Raw genomic sequence first — 21330 nt, 5'->3', positions numbered from 1 at the left:
TATTTTCCCGGAGTTCCCAGTTGTCTTGAAAGCGCCATAAACTGATTATCCAATAGAAACCCCTAATCACACTTGTAGGCGGTGTCACAAGGCGACGTTGGTAGACTAGCTAAACGTCAACGGGTAACGTCTCGGCCGAACTGCGCATGTGCACGCCGTCAACTCAAAGGCACTTCTTCGCTATAAAGTTGTTTTTAACGAACATGAAAAAGTGTCAGTTTGTCACTTTCACAAGGTTGGAGTAATAACATATTTAACTACTTACAACATTGGCTTGAATCTAGGCTGTGTCTTTAGATTACGAGAAAAACAACAACAAGGAATAATATTTGACTTCTCAAACCCCGGCCTGGTCTGTTTCGCAAGCGGTCCAGGAAGTGTCGCGAGGTTGCGCCTCTGGGTTTTTAGAAACTCTGTGGTAGAATCTACTGTCAAGGGGACTGTATTGAACTGTTAAGCTAACGACGACCTCAGCGTTTTCCATAGGAACATATTTTAACACTCCATAGGTATTCATACAGCTAACGTTACATGTGTTGTTTTGCTTTAGTTTGATTCAATGTGATAAATCCGGCTATTGTTATATTGTCAACCACTTATTAGCTATAGGGTGGCAATAACTTGGTTGGTAACGTTAGCTAGCTTGCTCGGTTAGAATGGGAAGAGATGGGGGGGATGGGACACGTTGGCTAATCAGTGAGTTATCTAGCTAGCTAGACTAACGTTAGTTAGTTAACCAGAAATCGTCAACTGTGGTGGCATATTTGCTAGCTCTTTGTAATCTTAGCCATCTTAAATGTTCTATGATTTCAGCTAGCCACTCCAAGTCAAGCTAGCTAGGTAACAGAGTCAGAGAGTGGATTTGGCTAGCAGCAGACAGCTAACGTTAGTTAGCGCACCTGAATGCTAAGCAAGATATTTGTATCTGTGGTTTGTTAAGCTGGTATTAACTAGCATTAATGGACTACAGTGTCTGGAATGATGTGTCTATAAAGAAAGCAACGCGAGCCATATATTTTTGTAATATTGATGACTTGTGAATGATAGGGTCACTGGATCATTACCAATAACCACAGGCCATGTCCAGTCCGATTAATGGACAGATTCTATGGCGTTCAGACTGACACATTTTTGATTTAGGTAATTTGACAGTGTCCAGACCTAGCTACCACTCTCTTGGATGTTGACCTTTTCAGTGGGAGTGGATGTAAGAGGCATGAAATTATACATATGTGTTGTAAACAAACAAGTTACTATCCTGGGCATGTAACTAAATCAACTCACAGTAATGCAGATGTTTGTTGGAAACATCTTTGTGACAGCCAGCCTGTGTGAGACTGACTGAGGCATTCTGTCTAGTGCTGGTTTGACCTTCTGTCACCTCCAAACCCAACTAGTTTGACCTGAATTTACCTTTCCCTCCTTATCTTCCTCCTGCTCTTCTTCTCCTCCCACCTGTCCTCTCCTCTACCGGCCTGTGCTGGCACAGCTTCAACCATGAGGAGTGTGTACCTCCTGCTGCCCGCGCTGCTACTTCTCCTGGCACTGCCCGTCTCCAGGGGACGCTACAACGATGACTTTGACGACGGGGAAGACCTGGCAGACTTTGCAGACGACAATGACTTTGCTGAGTTTGAGGATGTGAGCGAGGACACTGCGGCCGAGCCAGAGACGGCCCCTCCTCCCCGTGCGGCCCCCCCTGCTCAGCCTGCTGAGGACGATGAGGATGAGGCCACAGTGGAGCTGGAGGAAGACGGACAGGAGGACGGCTTTGAGGATTCCGATACACAGGTTAGGGGCTCCAGTGGCCTGGTAGCTTGCATATGACCAGGGACAACTTAGTTGGCACACTCTCCCATGCACTGTGTTTTTGGTTTGTGCCAGAACTAATCAATATTTCATTTTGTATTGCTGTAGGATCAAGACATGTACAGCAAGTATGATCCAGATGAGTTTGATGGCATGGAGAAGCCCAGCCAGTCCCTTAAAGACCCTCTGATCATCCACACAGTAAGTTCACTGTTAACACCAGACTAGTGACCATTATGAAGCCATTGATTCCAGACCTATTTCTTAAACTGTACTCTTGACAATCAAGAAGAACATCCCTCTTAAATGTGAGTGTCAAGATCAAACATCCTTAATGTTGTGGTTGTCAAGGTGATGAAGTCTGTCCTTCTTCCCCTTCCAGGTGCCGGCCCACCTTCAGAACAGCTGGGAGAGCTACTACATGGAAATTCTAATGGTGACGGGCCTGCTGGCCTATATCATGAACTACATCATCGGCAAGAACAAGAACAGCCGTCTGGCTACAGCCTGGTTCAACTCCCACCGAGAGCTCCTGGAGAGCAACTTTGCCTTGGTGGGTGATGATGGCACCAGTAAGGATGCAGTGAGCACTGGGAAGCTGAACCAGGAGAATGAGCACATCTACAACCTGTGGTGCTCAGGTCGAGTGTGTTGTGAGGGCATGCTCATCCAGCTTAAGGTATTTACAGTGTGTGTGAGTAAGAGAGAAAGTGTTTGTGTGAGAACTAGCTGCTGTTTCAATGTTTTCTCTGGTCTGTTCCAGTTTGTGAAGAGGCAGGACCTGCTGAATGTACTGGCCAGGATGATGAGGCCAGTCTGTGATCAAGTGGTGGGTACATATGATGCCTGCATACATTTACATCACCAGTCACATTGTCACTCTCCTCAGCGCTTACAAATACTTTCCTAAAGGTAGACCTTTTCTGTTGTCTGACTTGCTGTATGTTTCTGTCTCTTTTTCTTTGTAGCAAATTAAAGTTACTCTGAATGATGAGGACATGGATACGTTTGTGTTTGCTGTGGGCACCAAAAAGGCCATGGCTCGGATGCAGAAGGAGATGCAGGACTTGGTGAGGGGCGGGCCAACATGACTATACATTCATTCAGCCATCCAGACACTATTAACCATCTATAAGCCTCAGGCTGCGTGGGTGTATGTTTTGACCCGTCTTTGTTTGTGTGTCTGTCTGTCCCCAGAGTGAGTTCTGCAGTGACAAGCCCAAGTCAGGGGCAAAGTACGGCCTTCCTGAACTCCTGGCCATCCTGACAGAGATGGGTGAGGTCACGGATGGTGTGATGGACAGCAAGGTGAGCAAGGGAGGGCACCTCTGTTGTGGCCTACTCACTACAGTGGGGACTTTGTCACTAGGCTATTGCAGAGTGGTCTCTTATTGTTTGTAGTGGGAGAATATGACATGTAGAGTACAGTGTGCTACAATTTGACAGACCCCTTGTTTGTTTTTTTCATTCACCCTTCCACTGTCTTTGTCTTTCAGATGGTTCATTATATCACCAACCATGCTGACAAGATCGAGTCCATCCATTTCTCTGACCAATTTTCTGGTACAAAAGTTGTGCAAGAGTAAGTGTGCCTGCAAGCAAGTCAGTCTTTCCACAACATATTAACTATATCACACCAATGTCCTTACTCCACCCCTACCTCTGGTCTTGTATTAAAGCCTCTTATGAAATGATGTACAGCTGTTTCTGTTACGTGAAGCTTCCTTCTCAACCCTGTTGTGTTTCAGGGATGGACAGCCCTTAAAGCTGCCTGAGACCAAGAAGACGCTGCTGTTTACATTTAATGGTGAGCCAATTGTCTCCACTTGAAATGCTTTCCAACACTTGGCATGCAGCCGATTCACCATATTTGATACGTAGTGACTGAATGAAATGTTAACAAATGTTTTCCTGTGTTTGTGCATGTAGTGCCTGGCATGGGGAACACGTCTCCCAAAGACATGGACACTCTGCTACCCCTGATGAACATGGTCATCTACAGCATCGACAAGGTCAAGAAGCTCCGCCTCAACAGAGAGGTGAGAATGGCAGGATAATTACACTAGTCTCCTAGTACACCCTCAATCTGGCCTGTTGGCAGACTTTTCTTTTTATCTACAGTCTTCCTTTCATCTATCACTGCATCTCCTTGCTCACCCTCTCTCTCCCTGTGTCTCCTCCAGGGAAAACAGAAGGCAGATAAGAACCGTGCCCGTGTGGAGGAGAACTTCCTGAAGCAGACCCACAATCAGCGCCAGGAGGCTGCTCAGACCCGGCGGGAGGAGAAGAAGAGGGCTGAGAAGGAGAGGATCATGAGCGAGGAGGATCCTGAGAGACAGCGCCGCCTGGAGGTCAGCTCCACCACAGCCCACCAGCAGAATAACACACTGGAACGCTACACACTGGAACATTACACATTGGAACACAGCACACTGTTCATCTTGGCCTTCTTTGTACCTCTTGCTCTAACTGTCTCTATGGTGTTTCCCCCTTTTCCAGGAGGCTGCTCAACGTCGCGATCAGAAGAAGATTGAGAAGAAGCAGATGAAGATGAAGCAGATCAAAGTCAAAGCCATGTGAGGACAGACGGCTACAGGGATTCAATCACACAGCTCAGACGGTTTCCACTGCTTCCATCCATCTCTCTCACTTCAGCGCCCAGTTCTGGCTCACAGGCTCACACAGACATTCCCTTCTCCATGGGTGTGTCAAGCTTAGCTGTTTCTGTTCTCATGGAAACACTTTGTCCAATCAGAGTGGGGGTTTCCTTGGCTGTGAGTGAGCTGCTAGTGACAAGCGAGAGGGACAGAGGAGTTTTGCATATCAAGTCTGTCACCATGATGACCCGTTCCAGTTTTTTTCCTGTTTTGACTTTTTCTTCTGCCTAGGTCTTCATTGCTCTTTTCAAAGCAAGTCGGCTCAATGAGCTTATTAATCGAATCGACAGGGATTGGGGGTTGCACCTCTTGGTGGGAAATAAAATGCTCATATTTTAAAGGAATGAAGGCATGTGAGGCCTGTTTGAGTTATTAAGTTAACACTGTGGATGCTACAAGACGAGATGCAAAATATCCAATTTTAATTTATATCTAAGTGACGGTCCTTACAAGCTATGTCTGTCTGGTGAATTTCTAAGCAAACAATAAAATGCACTGGAAGCTATTGAACAATCTAATTTGTGTATTTTTAGAGATGGCAGAGCCATCTTTGTGTGCCTGGACCAGATCCTATGAGGTCGAGGGTCCCGCGAATCTGGAGAAATGACTAAAGTCAAAGGCTCATGTGACAATACAGGACATGTACAACAACCCTACTCCGACAAAGTCATGTAAAACAATACCAACCGTCAAACTGAAATGCAGCCCATAATACAGTCCTTTCAGAAAGTATTCAGACCCCTTGACTTTTTCCACATTTTGTTACGTTACAGCCTTATTCTAAAATGCATTAAATAAAAAAATCCTCATCAATCTACACACTATACCACAGAATGACAAAGCGCAAACAGGTTTATAGAAATGTTTGCGAATGTACTAAAAATAAAAGTATTCAGACCCTTTGCTATGAGACTTGAAATTGAGCTCAGGTGCATCCTGTTTCCATTGATCATCCTTGAGATGTTTCTACAACTTGGTTGGAGTCCACCTGTGGTAAATGCACATGAGAAGGACCTTGGTCAGGGAGATGACCAAGACCCTGATGGTCCCTCTGACAAAGCTCCAATGTGGAGATTGGGGAATAATTCAGAAGGACAACCATCTCTGCAGCACTCTACCAATCAGGCCTTTATGGTAGAGTGGCCAGACGGAAGCCACTGCTCAGTAAAAGGCACATGACAGCCCACTTCGAGTTTGCCACAATACGCAAAAGGAAGATGGTGCTAGAATAGAATATCAACCGTGAGGCTGAATTACAGTATATATTTAAATATCTTTATTGACAGGCATATGCCAAGCGTTACGTCTGGAGGAATCCTGGCACCATCCCTAAGGTGAAGCATGGTGGTGGTAGCATCCTGTTGTGGGTATGTTTTTCAGCAGCAGGGACTGGGAGACTAGTCAGGAATGAGGGAGAGATGAAAGGAGCATAATACAGAGATCCTTGATGACAACCTGCACCAGAGCGCTCAGGACCTGACTGGGGCGAAGGTTCACCTTCCAACAGGACAACGACTCTAAGCACACAGCCAAGACTACGCAGGAGGGGCTTCGGGACAAGTCTCTGAATGTCCTTGAGTGGGCCATCCAGAGCCAAGACTTGAACCCGAACATCTGTGCCAAACTTGTAGTGTCATACCCAAGAAGACTCAGTGCTCTAATCGCTGCCAAAGGTGCTTAAACAAAGTACTGAGTAAAGGGTCTGATTACTTATGTAAATGTTATGTTTTATTTGTAATAAATTTACAAACATTTCTAAACCTGCATTAGATTTGTCATTATGGAGAATTGTGTGTATTATGAGAAACAAAATGTGGTAAAAGTAAAGCGTTCTGAATACTTTCTGAATGCACTGTATCATGTATATTTTGTTAACCGTCCGGATGGCTTGGTCTTCGATGAGCTTATAGCTCTTCCATTGCAAACTGAAAGCTCTTTGTGTATTCAGCTCACTGTCTGGATCCATGCGATAACTGGAAGAGTGAAGTAGGATGGAACTTAAGTGTTTGTCAGTAATGTTAACTTTTTTTAAATCGTCATAGCAGGCACAGGTATACATGATGCTAGCTACATACTCGTATTTGATTAATAAACAAACATGTTTTCGCAAACCTTTGATAAAAATGATCACATCAGTATAGCTTCAAACGTTAGTTGTATACCTATGGCATAGTGCAAACTTGCCCCCAGCCTGGTGCTGTTGTCAAAACAATGGCAACGTCACACACTAGCTAGTTGTGCTTTGCTGAGGAATATTTTGTTTTTGTCCGCTCACACAGGATTCATGATTTTGTTTAAGGTGCAGCAGCAACCCTACTTCCCGCAACTATGAACATAAACCGTGTTACTTGTGTGACGTATGTGATCATGTGTCTCGTTTCCCTGCGGTGCCATGTTTGGCCACATGATGGCAGTGTTGTCACTTGATCGTTTCCTTGTGCAGTAGTTCTTTTGAAACTTCTTTGGTACTCCGTATGCATAATATAACTAAGTAAAGAAGTTCAAAACTGGAGGTATGAGGATAATTAAATAATACATTTTTCTGTGTCAATGTCCTGCAAGTTATACTATGTGGAATGGCAAAGGACACATCTGACACATTAATCCGTAGATTCGCCACAAGTAGTCATAGACAAGAGAAGGCACATACGAATAGTTTTTAAAATCCTATAGCTACCTGTATGTAGTAGGCACATCCAACATATTTTTTTTAATCTATTTTTAGTCGGTGACGTTTATATTTTGACTGAGTTGACTGTTCCCTTGTCATTTATTTTCGTGGATCTGGATGGATTGTGAGGAAAGTGCTGACTTCGAATGACGAAATGTATTCGCAAAGACTGATGGAGTGCAGGCGAGGCTTTCAGGTTTGTTACGCGATGGCCGCTCGTTTAACATTATTTTATTTTAGGACATAAACAAATATTTCGTGAAATATTACGCTTTGTATGGTAACTACACAGCACCGGGAAAGTATCGGCATTGTTATAACTGAGCTATTGTGCCCACTGGCAAAAACGGAGTTATCTTTTCAGTTTGGTACTCAGTGTTTTTCCCCGTTCGTCCTAGGCCTAGCTTCACTTGAGCGGCGGGTTGGTAGTTTCGGATGAAGCGGGCAAGCGGTTTGAAAGAGGCAGGTTCGGTTAGGCGAGTGAATGACGTTTAGCAAGCTAACTGAGGTCAATCTTTGCATCGTTGTACAGAAATAATATTTTGGATAACCACTGTCAAATGTATGAAACTTAACTAGTTAGTTGGGATTTGAATAGCTAGCTAGGTAACAAGCTAACTTGTTAAATGAAACTGGGTATGGTAGTAACTAACGCTAGCTACACATGCTAATCTAGTTTAGATATAGCTAGTTAGTCAAGGTGATCCGAAGTATATAACTAACGTTACAATAAGTTACCTTAGTTATCTAAATCATAACTAGCGGATTTAAAATAGTGGAATCCTATCAAAACACAGCTAGCTAGCGTGTGACGTTGTCATTGTTTTGACAGCAGCACCAGGCTGGAGCGAGTTTACAGTATGCCAGAGGTAGGTTACCATGACTAGAACTGACGTTTGACGCTACATTGATGTGAGCTGTTTTATCAAAGAAGGTTTTCTAAAACATGGTTTATTTAACCAAATACGAGTATGTAGTTAGCATCATGTATACTTGTGCCTGTTATGAGGATACAAAATGATGGTAACGTTAGTGACAAAACACTTAATTCAGTTGCATCTCCCACTTCACTCTTCCAGTTATAGCATGGATCCAGACAGTGAGCCGGATACACAACGAGCTCTCAGTTTGCAATGGAAGAGCTATAAGCTCGTCCAAGACCCAGCCATCCGGAGGGTTAACAACAAAATATACCGATATGATGGGGTGCATTTCAGTGTGCCGGTTGGTATTGTTTTTACGTAACTTTTTTATTTATTTTGGAGTAGGGTTGTTGTACATGTCCTGAATTGTAACATGAGCCTTTGACTTTTACTTGTCATCTCTCCAGGACTCGGGGTTCCCCCCAGTGGGAGATTTGCGGGACCCTCGGCCTCGTAGAATCTGGTCCAGGCACACAGAGATGGCCCTGCCAGTGCCCAAGTTCAAAGTTAGAACCCTAACTAACTTGCTGACTCATCATACACTCACACCAGCCTCGCTCTCTAAAAGCTGCTCTGTAGCATGCTATCTCTAATTTACCTTATTTTGTTCCCAAAGCTGGATGAGTTCTACGTGGGCCCCATTCCCCTCAAGGAGGTGACCTTCGCTCGCCTCAATGACAACATCAAGGAACCCTTCCTGGCTGAGATGTGTGCAAAGTTTGGAGAGGTGGAGGAGATGGAGATATTGTTTCACCCCAAGACCCGTAAGCACCTGGGCCTGGCCCGCGTGCTCTTCACCAGCACCAGGGGGGCGAAGGACACTGTCAAACACCTGCACAACACCTCCGTCATGGGTAACATCATTCACGCTCAGCTGGACATCAAAGGTATGACATGGATTCATGGCTTAATATCCTATGTGGTTTGATTTGATATAAAAATCTATTTTGTATAAAAATAACTTCTATTGCAATTACTATTGAAGCATAGAGGTGTTTTATGGAGACATAATTGTTGTCACATTAGAATTTTGTGAAGATATTAGCTACATCCTTGTCTTATGGGTATGTTTGTGTGTATCTGCAGGCCAGCAGAGGCAGAAGTATTATGACCTGATAGTGAGTGGCTCCTACACGCCCCAGACTGTGCCCACAGGAGGCAAGGCCCTGACAGAGCGGTTCCAGCCCCCAGCGCCAACACAACCAGACACGGTACACTCACCAAGGGTTCATCACAACCATCCTACGGACATTTTCATGGAGAATTTACCTTTATGGTCCATCATTCTTGAGAGGCTTTCATAATTTTCTACTGTGTAATGTTTTTTACTTTCTCTGTCTAATTCTCCCATCTTCCTGTTCCTCTCTCTCTGTGCAGTCGTCAGATATCAGGCGGAGACTGTCCTCTGAGATAGCTGGTCTGGCTGCGGGCTTGGCTGCAGGGGTACCGGCTCTCACCCCTGGGAGCACCACCCCCTGCTCTGTGGACACAGGCTTCAGTGAGCAGCGTCTAGACACGACCCCCTCCTCCATGGGGGGGCCCTACACCCCAGGCTCCTCCGCTTCCTCACAGGGAGGAGGAACGCCCTACACCCCTCGCTCTGTCTCACAGGACTCGGGCTACGCTGTTGCCAGGTCAGTATTGGGGAATAAATACCCTGCATAATAGCTCAGAATTGTTAATTTATCCAAAAATGAGTTTGTCATTCCAAAAAGGTATGCACATTTCTGTTTATTAGGATAGTAATAGTCAATGTGGTAACTTGTGTTATATATAAACCCTCCTATGAACCCTCTTTCTCCTTTTGTTTCTTAGACAAGTTGGATACAGTGCTGGCCCATTGACCAGTGGCTACCCTCCCCAGGACATGCTTCCCTCCTCCTCCTGCTCCTCCTCTACCGTCTCCTCCTCAGTCGGGGCATACAAAGCTCCCCGGTACTCGGAGGACCCCCATGCACCTCCTCAAGACCCCTACCAAAGGTGTCGCCCCACATACCCCCCTACCGGCCCTTTCCGTCCTAATGAGCCCCCGCTCTACCCCACATACCCAAATGCTGGAGGGGCTGGACAGCACATGGCACACCACCCTGCAATGCCTCCCCCACCACCTGCACCCCAGTACGAGCAGCCCCCTCTGGCAGACCGGGACAGAGAGAGGGACAGAGAGCGGGACAGGGACTCGGGAGGGCGGTACGGTGCCGGTGGGATCGGCTCTAGAAGGTCATCTTACCAGGAGGCCAACTCTTCCTCCAAGTATTCCCACCACTCGCATCACTCAGAGAGGGAGAGGGGCTACAGACGGGACAGCCTGGGCTCCAGAGAACACGGCAGACACCGTAACCACCACTCACACAATCACAGCAGCAGTAGTAGTAGCAGCAGCAGCCGGCGACGGAGCAGCCACGACCGAGACAGCAGGGAGAGGGACAGAGACAGCGACTACTCAAACAGCTCCGACCCCAGATTCAACTCCAACTCCCACCGCTCCTCCTCCAACAGCCTGTCCCCGCCTCCATCTACCTACCCCTCCTACTCCTCCTCCAAAGACCAACCACCTCCCCACAACCCCTCTGTCTCCTCCCGCCTAGAGCCCTCCTCAGTATATCGTGCCCAGCCTAGTGGTGCTGGTTCTGGGGAGAGGGGGTCTGTGTCGGACAAGGACCCCCGATCCCACCACACCCCTCTGCCGCCCCCTCCACCACCTCCCCTCCCCCCCGCCTCTGTGATAGCGGCGGCTGTAGCAGAGACGCTCAGTGCCCTTGACTTTGGCCAGGAGAGCCCAGTCAGAGAGGAGACGTGGACCAAGCCCAAACGCCGTCCCACCACCCCACCTCCCCCTCAGCATCCCTCCACCCCTCCCTCTTCTCCACCCCACTCCTCCATCGCTTCCTCCTCCACTTCACCCTCCTCCACCTCCCTCCCACACCATCTCCCCTCCTCCACTTCCCTCTCCCCACCCCCCAAGCGAGACTCCTCCTCCCCGGAGCCAGATTCCACCAATGAGAGCCTGCCATTTGTCTACCACAGCAGCAGCTTAGACTCTCGTATTGAGATGCTCCTGAAAGAGCAGAAAGCTAAGTTCTCCTTCCTGCCCTCTGATGAAGATGAGGAAGAGGACAGGAAGGAAGAAAGGCAGAGAGAGAAGGTGGCAGCAGCAGGAGAGGGAGGAGCAGGGAAGGGAGGAGCAGCAGGGGAGGGCAGGAGCAATAAGCAGAGGGAGCAGGATGGGGAGAAAGACAGGCGGAGGAGACAAGGAGGAGATGGTGGAGGCCAGCAGAGGAGGAAAGGAGAGAGGGACAGAGACGGCCGTAGAGGGAGGAAGCAGAGAATGGGGGGAGAGGGGAGGAAGAGTCCCACTGTAGTAGCACAAGCTACCCCCTCCTCCTCCTCCACCTTCTCTCCCCGCGTCCCCACCACAGATGACCATACTAGTCTCCATGGAACAGGACCTCTGCAGGAGGAGACAGCCCAACCTGAGCCTATTGATCCAAGGACCAGACAAGGGGCACAGACACCCCCCTACAACGGAAAGAGTCAGGTAAGAACATCTTACTCTGTTAATGGAAATCTTGTAGGAATCAGATTGTATGGAAACGTTGGTGTATTGTTAGCAGGGATTGTCAGTTGATGCAAAAGTATGGGAAAGTTGTGAAATCTCTCTTTCCTTCCTGCAGTCATCCCCTCATTCCTCTGGGGAGGACATGGAGATCTCTGACGAGGATGAAGAGCACACCATTACAGCAGTGACCACCCACCACGCCACTCCTTCCTCCGTCTCTTCTCCATCTTCATCCCAGGCCCCCCTGCCCTCCCAGACAGACCCCTCTGCCTCCCCCTCTGACCCCACACAGCACTTTGGCACGTCCATGCCTGCTCCACCCATCCCCTCTTACCCCCCTCACCTCCCTCCCCCGGGCTTTTCCCTGCAGCCCCCTCCACCCCCCTGCATCCCCCCACCGCTGGGCCACATGGAGCTGCACCCTGAGTACCCTCCTCCCATGCCCCCACACATGTATGACTATGCCAGCAGTATGGAGCTGATGAACCAGTACAGTGGCGGAGCCCCCATGTCCTTCCAGATGCAGACCCAGATGCTGAGTCGGCTGCACCAGCTGAGGATGTCCTCCTCTAATGGCACTGCTGCCCCTGGCGACGCCCCCCCTTCAGACTACTACCACTCCATGCCCCCTCCCCCACACCCCCACCACCCCTACATGGACCAAGAAGGGGGTGGCTATGACCAGGACCAGCACTACATGCCCCCCCACATGCCCTACGCCTACCCTGGACCCTCTCAGATGCCCCACCACCACGCCATCCCCCCTCCACACACGGGCTGGGCCCCGCATGTCTTATCCGAACACTACGCGTACCACACCCCTCCGCCCTATGGGACTATGCCTCCTGTGGGGGGAGAGGCCCAGTACGGGGCGGAAGGGGACCCCCAAATGCCCCTGCTAACAGAGAACCCCCACGAGGCCACAGTGCAGCTGGTGCTCGCCACCCTCATCCAGGAGATGAAGAGCATCATGCAGAGGGACCTCAACCGCAAGATGGTGGAGAACATCGCCTTTGGAACCTTTGACGAGTGGTGGGAGCGCAAGGAGACCAAAGCCAAGGTAAGAGAGTGGAACAACATGTTCAGAAAGCACAGAAAAAACGCCCCATACTACATACCTGGTTTGAGGAGTTGGTGAGGTAACTTTGGTCAACCCTTGAGTTCAACTCGGGATAACTGGTACCATGAAAGTGACTCACCCTTCAGCCAGGTATATTTCTATGGCAACGAATTCTTCAGAACTAACCTGCAGGCTAACTCCATTTATCCTGAATGAAGTGTCTGCCATGAGTTGAGGACCAAATAAATCAGATTCCCTCCCTCTCATCAAGATTCCCTCCCTCCATCATCCCCTTCGTTTTATTAATCAAATGTTTTTTGTATGTTGAACATAAATGTTAAAATATCATTATTTGATTTGCCGTGATACCCATTGGCTTTTGTAAATCCACATCTGTCCTCCCTCCCCAGCCGTTCCAGACCATGGTTCGGGGTGTGGCTGCAGTGAGGGACGAGGACAAGAAGGAGGAGAACAAGGCCAGCAGCAAGCCCCGGGAGCCCCTCATGTCTCTGGTGGACTGGGCCAAGAGTGGAGGAATGGAAGGCTTCTCACTGAGAGGGGCGCTACGACTTCCCTCATTCAAGGTAAACAAGTACACAGAGGCAGCAGTTGGAACTCGGGAATTGTCAGTTACTCATGTACATACACTTTTGTACTGTGCTTAGGAAATAGAGATGGATTAGTACTGTACATGTATAGACATTGCACTAATACATGTTCATGAATAGACATTACTCCAATGTATCCATCCATTCACTTAGGGATTTTTTCCACCATAACTTAGCATGATATTAACAGTCTGTGTATTGTGTCCAGGTGAAGAGGAAAGAACCTCTGGAGCTAGCAGAGGTAGGAGAGATGAAGAGACCCAAGACACCGCCAGAGGATGACGACGAAGGTGTGCTTTTCATCAATGACCCCCTCCTTTGGGAATCCCTTTGGGGGTTTGTCACCGACCGTCTTTGTGTTTCCTATGTTGGCTCACCATCTCTCTCCTTCTCCCCCCAGACTCGTACCATGACAAGGGTCTAGAGGGAAGAATGGCAGATGGGGAGGGCCACAGGGCTGAGAGGGACAGCAGGCGGAGGAAGAAGAAGATGAGAAGTCGTAAACCTTGGGACCTGGACAGCGAAGGAGAAGAGACTTCTGACGGTTCATCTTCAGATAAGGTGTGTGTCTGCATGTGCAAGGGATAATTTAGCATGAAAATAATGTTTCTCCACATAATAAAGTTTATCTTATCTCAAAATGGAATAAATGGCTACAGAAACAATAATGCAGGATTCTTCTAATCAGTTGATGATTTCCACAAGCAGTACATACTGGCAGTGTTGTTGTATTTCCCCATAGTGCTGGCTAGATGGCAGCATTTCACTGTATGCCTCTTCATACTCTGCTGTACTTTGGCTTCATTGACTTGGATTGAACCTGAGACACTGTTCTATATTATCACAAACTGTGTCCTTCTGTTCCTCTCTGTAGGAGGATGAGGAGGAGGGAAGTGACAAGGAGTCGGAAGGTAAATCTAGCATTCTTCATGTTATCCTTACTGAAGACAATGTGCCCCCCTCACAGACTTTCTTATCTACCTTTTCCATCATGCCATCTTATCATCTCTCACTTCCTCTCACTTAATCTCTCACTTCATCTCGCTTCTTTCTTCAGATGAGGCCTTGAGTGCGGACAGCGATGATGAGAGCCTCTCCTCATCCACAGAGAGTTCTTCCTCCTCAACATCATCCTCCTCTTCCTCTGAAGACGAGGATGAGGAGGAAGGAGAGCAGGCCGGCAGTGGATTGGACACCATGGATGAGTCTACGATGGACAGCACAGCTCTGGACACAGAGAAGGGGGATGACCGGTACGTTTTGAACAGTGTTCCTGTTTTTGAATATACCTGTATATAAGTATCCAAAATGTTTTTTTTAATATATTTTCTATGGAAGTATCTTTATTGAAACTTGATTTGTTGCTCAATGTGTGTCTGGGTTGATACTGACCATTCCACTTGTTGTGCACTCCAGAGAAAAGTCTGCAGCTGCTGTTCCAAAAGCACCGCTCAGCGCCGAGATCAAAGCTGGTTAGTCACACATTTAGTTTCTCTGTTACGGATGTTCATTTCCATGGCAAGTGCCAATGTTGTTTTTCACCTGATTCATAATTCAAATATTTGCCCATCTCTCAGAAATTGCTGCCAGCAAGAAGGATTCATCAACACTCAGCTCAAACACTCGTCCTCCAGCCCCCCGCCCCTCCTCCCCAATTGTCATTGTGCCTCCTCTCAAGAAGCGAAGGAAGACCGTCTCGTTCTCTACCGGGGAGAGAGACTACAAACCCCACCTTCCAACGCTCCCCTTGTCCCCACCTCCCTCCACTGCCTCTCCTCTGTTCTCCCACATGAAATCTCACCTTCCAGACTCCATTTTCATCGCCTCCGCACCTGGAACCACCCCCTCCAAGACTCTCTCACTCCTCCCCTTTGCCTCCAAACCAGGCGAAGGTAATGCCCTCTCTCCCTCCCCTGTTCTCACTGTTCCCTCGCCTGTACGCCCCGAAGACTCAAAAAAGAGCCCTGTTCCTCTGGTGTCCCCCCCAATCACCCCCACTAAGTCCCCCAACAAACGGGGGGCCTCCCCCAAATCCCCTGCTCCAGTGTGGGTGTGTCGCACCGTGCAGAACCTCCCCCTGGACCACGCCTCCATGGTCAAGATGGCCTTCGAGGAGGCCCCGCCCCCTGTCACAAAGGGCCGGGGCAGGGGACGCCCCAGGACTGTCAGCCTGTCGACCCCCACCCCTCCCCCCTCCTTCCACACCCTCAGAGAGGAGGAGGAGGAGGGAGGAGGAGGAGAGACTGCAGAGGCTGAGACTCAGTGAGCAGCTGGGAGCATCCAGCCTGCTACAGCTGGGCTCGGCCCCCACGGCTGATCTGTCTGTCCTGGCTGATGTGGCCCTAAAGCTGGACCCAGACGCTGGAGACTCAGAGGAGACGGAGACGTCAGACGAGGCAGAGGAGCAGAAGATGGAGGAGGAGATGCTCCTCTCTCCCAAAGCCCTCCCCCTGGTTATGGACCCACAGGGCCTGTCTGCCCTGCAGGAGCACAACTATTCCAAAGCCCCCTTCCACTTCATCCCTGCCCAAAAGAGGAGTGTCTCCAAACAGGAGCCTGGGGCGCTCCTCCCTGCAGACTTCAACCATCACGCCATCTCTGGGGTGCTGGAGGCACCTGAGGAGGTTATAGGGGAACCCCTGCCCTCTAGGGACAGACACCAGGCTGAGTATCTGTCTGGCATGGGGCTGCTGTGTGAGGATGGAGACATGGCCAAGGCCTCTGTGCTGACACCTCTCACCACATCAGCCAAGAGGAAGGGAATGGCGTCGAGGGGCAGCGAACTGGAGGAGATGGGGAAAGACAAGAACAAGAAGAGGAGGAGGAAAGATGAGGAATATCTGGAGTTGCAGCAAACGAAAAAGCAGAAGGAACATCAGACCAAGAAACAGAAGAGGAAACTAGAGGTGGGAGGTTTTGTGGGTTTGTGCTTGAGTCAAGAGTCACAACTAAGAAGTGTTGAGCATGGTGTGTCAACAACATGTAAAGATGGGCTATTGCTCAACCACAGCTTACATTTACTGTAACTTTGTCATCTTAAAATGACATGCAAAGCAACGTCTTTCCTCAATTGCACAAAGTTTCACAGCTTGACAGTTACATGGCCAAATTGTCATATAAATATATATAAATGTCTAACAAATTACTTGTAAATTAGTCTAATGTAGAAAGTCCCATCCTATGGCCTGTATTGACCAGTATTTAAGAACCTGTTACAGGCTAATTTTACTACCTGGGTTGACATCTCCCACTCTCTCCTTGTTCCTGTCCCTCTCCCACTCTCTCCCTCTTCCTGTCCCCGGTTCCTGTCAGGAGGTGGACCTGGAGGAGGATGTGGACGTGGAGCAGCTGGAGCCGGGTGAGCTGTCTAACACGGAGGGCGAGGAAGAGGAAGAGTGGGACAATGTGAGGAAGAGCGAGCGCCTCTTCCTCCAGGAGGCCGGGTTGACGTCGTCGCAGCGTTGGCCCAAGCCCATCCCTGCCCCGGAGCCCGTCACGTTTGACCAGCGCAGCGAGTTTGAGCAGATGACCATCCTGTACGACATCTGGAACTCTGGTCTAGACATGGAGGACATGACGCTGCTGAAGACGACCTACGAGAAGCTGCTGCAGGACGACCACAGCACCGACTGGCTCAACGACACACACTGGGTCCACCACACTGATATCCTTTACTACTGGCAGGGCAGGGGGTTTGGAACGAGGGTTAGAAGCCCTGCTTGTGGTTTAGGATCTTCCATGTGTTGATGCCTCTTATGAACAGTTGAGCTGTGTTTTAAGTAATGTACCGGTATGTGGAAGTCAGTGGAGGCTTCTGAGGGGAGTACGGCTCATAATAATGGCTGGAGCGCAGCAAATAGAATGGCATCAATCACCTGGAAACCATGTGTTTGATGTATTTGATACCATTCCACTCATTACGCTCCAGCCATTACCACAAGCCCATCCTCCCCAATTAAGGTGCCACCAACCTCCTGTGGTGGAAGTAGATGAAATGGTGTATAAGGATGCATGTGTATTTAGATGGACTGGTGTGTGTTCAACAGTAACTGTTGTTAGCCTTAACGTGTGGCCTGCACTTACCAACATCCCCAACCCGCGGCGTAAGAAGAAGAGTGCAGACGGGCAGCTGCGGGAGCACGTGACAGGCTGTGCCAGGAGCGAGGGCTACTACGCCATCAGCAGGAAGGAGAAGGATGTCTACCTGGATCTGGAACTGCCTGAGCAGGCCCTACTGGAGGCTGCTGACTACGACGCCTCGGTACGCACACCTCTCTTTACCATCGCTCTCCTTTTTATACTATATATAGTCTCTGGCTTTTCATACAATGGTGTCATGTTGTTGCCTGTCATAGGCTCTGTGGTCACAGGTTTTGTTCCAATAAGATTGATGACCTTTGTTCATTGAATACAGGGAAGTTGGTGAACAAGTACTGTATTTCTTATTTTAGCATATGCTTCACAATGCTGTAGGAAGTCCCGTGGAGTTTGTCATGCAGATGTATTCAACAGCTTTGCTGCGTCTGCTTGAGTCAATGAAAATAAACTCATTTAACCCCAGATTAACTATTTTATTGGGCGTTTAGGGCAAAGTGCCTCTGACTCAGTATTTAGCTCAAGGCCATGTGATGGTGTGTAACTCTCCTTCTGTCGTCCCCCTCAGGGCTCAAACCGGCTGCTGTCAGAGAGACGGTCGGAGCAGCGCCGCCTCCTCAGTGCCATAGGCATCCCTGCAGTCATGGACTCTGACCTGCTCAAACTCAATCAGCTCAAGGTACACAACAGCAGCCTGGAACTGTGTGTACCACTGATATTATGTAACTGCTGTGTTACCTCTGCTCTACAACCACCATGTCATTTCCCATGGGTTTCATTCTGAGAACTCACTTCTGTTACTGTGTGATGAAGACCTTGACCTTTTAAACTGGACTGAGTTTGTGAAACCCTGGACTAGAGTAACTAAATGATTATTGCACCACTATGGCACTAACTCTTACTTCCTTCCTCAGTTCCGTAAGAAGAAGCTTCGATTTGGCCGCAGTAGGATCCATGAATGGGGCCTGTTCACCATGGAACCCATTGCTGCTGACGAGATGGTCATTGAGTATGTGGGCCAGAATATCAGACAGGTACTGGTCATTGTACTGCTTGAGGAGTGTATGTGTGTAGGTCATATTGTAGTCTGTACTTCATTCATCCATAGTGTGGTGTCATAGCATTAGCAATATACACAATAGACACATGGCAAACATCAGTGTTTGTCTTTCCTGGGTGTTCAGCTGGCATCGTTGTTTGACTGTTTGTGCCCGTTTCTTTGCCAGATGGTGGCTGACAACAGAGAGAAGCGTTATGCCCAGCAGGGCATTGGGAGCAGCTACCTGTTCAGAGTGGACCACGACACCATCATTGATGCTACCAAGTTAGGCAACCTGGCACGCTTCATCAACCACTGCTGCACTGTGAGTCAGCCTATACCTGCACAAGCAAAACAATACAGCATATAACAACGGAGTGAAGCAACGTAAAGACTAAATAGAAATACACACATTTCCATCATAGATATTTAGTGACTCTGATACACACACAATGTTCACAGTAACATTGACTGGTAAGACCCTCTTAAGTCGTTTTGTTTTCTTTGAATTACCCATAACTGGTCTCATCCTCTTCCTTCCCCAGCCTAACTGCTATGCAAAGGTGATCACCATAGAATCCCAGAAGAAGATCGTGATCTACTCCAAGCAGGCCATTGGCATGAATGAAGAGATTACCTACGACTACAAGTTCCCTCTAGAGGAAAATAAGATTCCCTGTCTGTGTGGAACAGAGAACTGCCGTGGGACGCTCAACTAGATACCACAGCATGACCACTGTCACACTGAGGTGTGGCAGTACCCCGTTTCAGTCCCTCCTGTCCCCCCTCCACAACCCCCGACTATAACCAAGAACAAAGCCACACCCACCACCAACAGCCCCCCTCCTGACCCCAAAGCCCACCTGCTCCTCCAGACTGTCAAACAGTTGTCTGTACCATATCCAGAAAACAGAGAGAGACATGCAACGTTTGCACTGTTCACACGCTTTAATTTACCTGGGGTTATGGTTTATTATCGTAGGGGCTGTGAGACTGTCCTTCTCAGGGGTGTGATTCATTATCGGGCCCCCTCTCCTGTACCCCAAACCCCTGAAATGCAGCATTAGTCTCTGCTGTAGCAGGATTTAATAACTTAGGACCACTTGTTCCCGTTCGGTCAAGGGTGGACATTTTTTCCCCCCTGCCAACAGCCTTTCCTTGGAATAGAGAATGCAACCGTAACCTATCAGAACTGGTTTTGTGTGTCTTGTCTGCCTCCGCACAGATGGGGAATGGTCCAGAAGCTCCCGCTAACCCAAACCCTCTGCCCACACACACCGATCCACACGTAGACGCACAGGATTTACAAACATATTCAGGGTTTTAAAGGCGCTCGTTCGCAGCGCAGTTTTAGTTACACACTCTAATCCATTGGGACTTCAGTTATGCAAGATTTCCAAAAATGAAGATTGTTTGAGCTTTGTCATTTTATAGTATTGCATATTCTTATTACTATTGTTGTTCTGATTTAGTTGCGTGAGTTGTAGGTGGGTGCGTGACTCCCCTCACCAGTTTGTTTGGATGAGAGACCATAGACTTAAATATTTGTTTTTCACCATGCTACATAAGAACAAATCATTTGTAGATCAAATAATGTGTGGTGTCACATCAGTTTATCTTTAAAGCTTAAGATGGCTGCTGAGTTTTAGTCTGCAGGTTTATCTCAATTTGGAATGCTTTGTTTGTTCCTTTTACGTTCCCCTTTCCCCATTGTGATGTTGTCCCTCCTCACGTTAGGAAGCAGAGAAAGGACCTGACGCGTGTGTATCTCTGTGTTGGTGTGTGTCTGTGTGTTTTAAGAGAATGTATTCTTACAGGAAGAGTATGTTTTTATTCCTGTCGTGTGAATGTGCTCTCACTGTCAATTAGTAGTTTTGTGCTATTGAACAACCTGCAAATGTCAGGTTGTCTGCGATTTTTGTATGACATGGTCAAGGCACACTGTCAGGAAAACTGTTTCTATGAAATCTCCCTTATTTGGCAAACCATTACAGACAAATCTGTTCAAAAAATGTTTTTAATTGAAATGTAACCTTTATTTAACTAGGCAAGTCAGTTAAGAACAAATTCTTATTTACAATGATGGCCTACCCGGATGACGCTGGGCCAATTGTGCACCACCCTATGGGACTCCCAATCACAGCCGGATGTGATACAGCCTGTAATCGAACCAGGGACTGTAGTGATGCCTCTTGCACTGAGATGCAGTGCCTTAGACCGCTGAGCCACTCGGGAGCCCAAACATAACTCTGCCCCATTGACTGTTATCCAGCGTTGAGGTCAGTATGTTGGACTTTGTCATTGGGTGTGTGTTCTGAATGGTTTTAAAGGGTGAACTTGTGTGTAGATCAGATCTGGTAAATCTAGTTTCTAGTTAAGTCGATCTCAAGGGGGCATTTTTCACTGTTATCCATGCTCTCTCAACTCAAGCAGTCGCTGTCCCAAGTTGTAATCTTTGATTTAGATGTTTAAAATGTCACAAGGCCCCTCTGTGTTCTGTTCCTTCCACAGCAGAAAAGTGATCTATATTTCTTGTTGCAACAGGCGCTTTTCAGTACAAACCAACCCTCTAACTTTAAAATAAAAAGATGGAAAAAAAGATCTGACAAATGTACATATTGTAGAGGTGTTTGTTTCTCGTAGAAACACACTGGTTCCAGTCTGTAAATACGTTGTTCCTTTCCTACTTCCCATGAGGAAAACTGTACATACCTTCCATTGTTCTTTTTTGTTTTTCCTTTTAATTTGATTTTAATATTATTTGCAATATTTCTCTTGTATTAATGCGTTGGACTCTTTTATTAATGGTGCATTAAAATATTTTTTAAAAAAAGTGAAAGCTTTGTTTGTTTTTTTTAAATCCTTGGTTGAGTGTCTGGACTTTCACCTAGCCTTTCACCTAGCCTTTC

General features: G+C 47.9%; 2 protein-coding genes across 3 annotated transcripts; both read left to right on the top strand.

The window, feature by feature from the left end:
• Positions 1 to 212: 212 nt before the first annotated feature.
• On the top strand, positions 213 to 4971 carry LOC106601516 (PAT complex subunit CCDC47). 2 transcript variants are annotated; one of them, XM_045715370.2, is made up of 12 exons: positions 213 to 235; positions 1490 to 1791; positions 1918 to 2010; positions 2192 to 2488; positions 2573 to 2638; positions 2778 to 2879; positions 3007 to 3117; positions 3306 to 3391; positions 3558 to 3616; positions 3739 to 3848; positions 3993 to 4160; positions 4309 to 4971. In XM_045715370.2, exons 2-12 carry the CDS (start codon positions 1498 to 1500, stop codon positions 4387 to 4389), a joined length of 1467 nt encoding a protein of 488 aa, XP_045571326.1. In that variant the 5' UTR covers positions 213 to 235; positions 1490 to 1497; the 3' UTR covers positions 4390 to 4971. The 2 variants fall into 2 exon arrangements, with proteins under 2 accessions (XP_045571326.1, XP_045571327.1); XM_045715371.2 differs by lacking the exon at positions 213 to 235 and adding an exon at positions 244 to 509.
• Positions 4972 to 7380: 2409 nt separating this feature from the next.
• On the top strand, positions 7381 to 21035 carry LOC106585476 (histone-lysine N-methyltransferase SETD1A-like). The gene is given in 22 exon segments (XM_082972085.1): positions 7381 to 8006; positions 8217 to 8361; positions 8468 to 8566; positions 8677 to 8947; positions 9147 to 9271; positions 9438 to 9694; positions 9876 to 11598; positions 11735 to 12679; positions 13090 to 13263; positions 13496 to 13577; positions 13688 to 13848; positions 14162 to 14198; positions 14345 to 14540; positions 14704 to 14759; positions 14865 to 15511; positions 15513 to 16193; positions 16600 to 16951; positions 17367 to 17548; positions 17951 to 18061; positions 18297 to 18416; positions 18609 to 18746; positions 18967 to 21035. Coding segments are annotated over 21 exon segments (6669 nt in total). The 5' UTR covers positions 7381 to 8006; positions 8217 to 8223; the 3' UTR covers positions 19141 to 21035.
• The last annotated feature ends 295 nt before the right edge of the window (positions 21036 to 21330 follow it).

The sequence above is a fragment of the Salmo salar genome, chromosome 03 (assembly GCF_965601325.2).
Source record: "Salmo salar chromosome 03, fSalSal1, whole genome shotgun sequence".
Classification (NCBI taxonomy): domain Eukaryota; kingdom Metazoa; phylum Chordata; class Actinopteri; order Salmoniformes; family Salmonidae; genus Salmo; species Salmo salar.
This window is presented reverse-complemented; position numbering and strand designations above follow the sequence as displayed.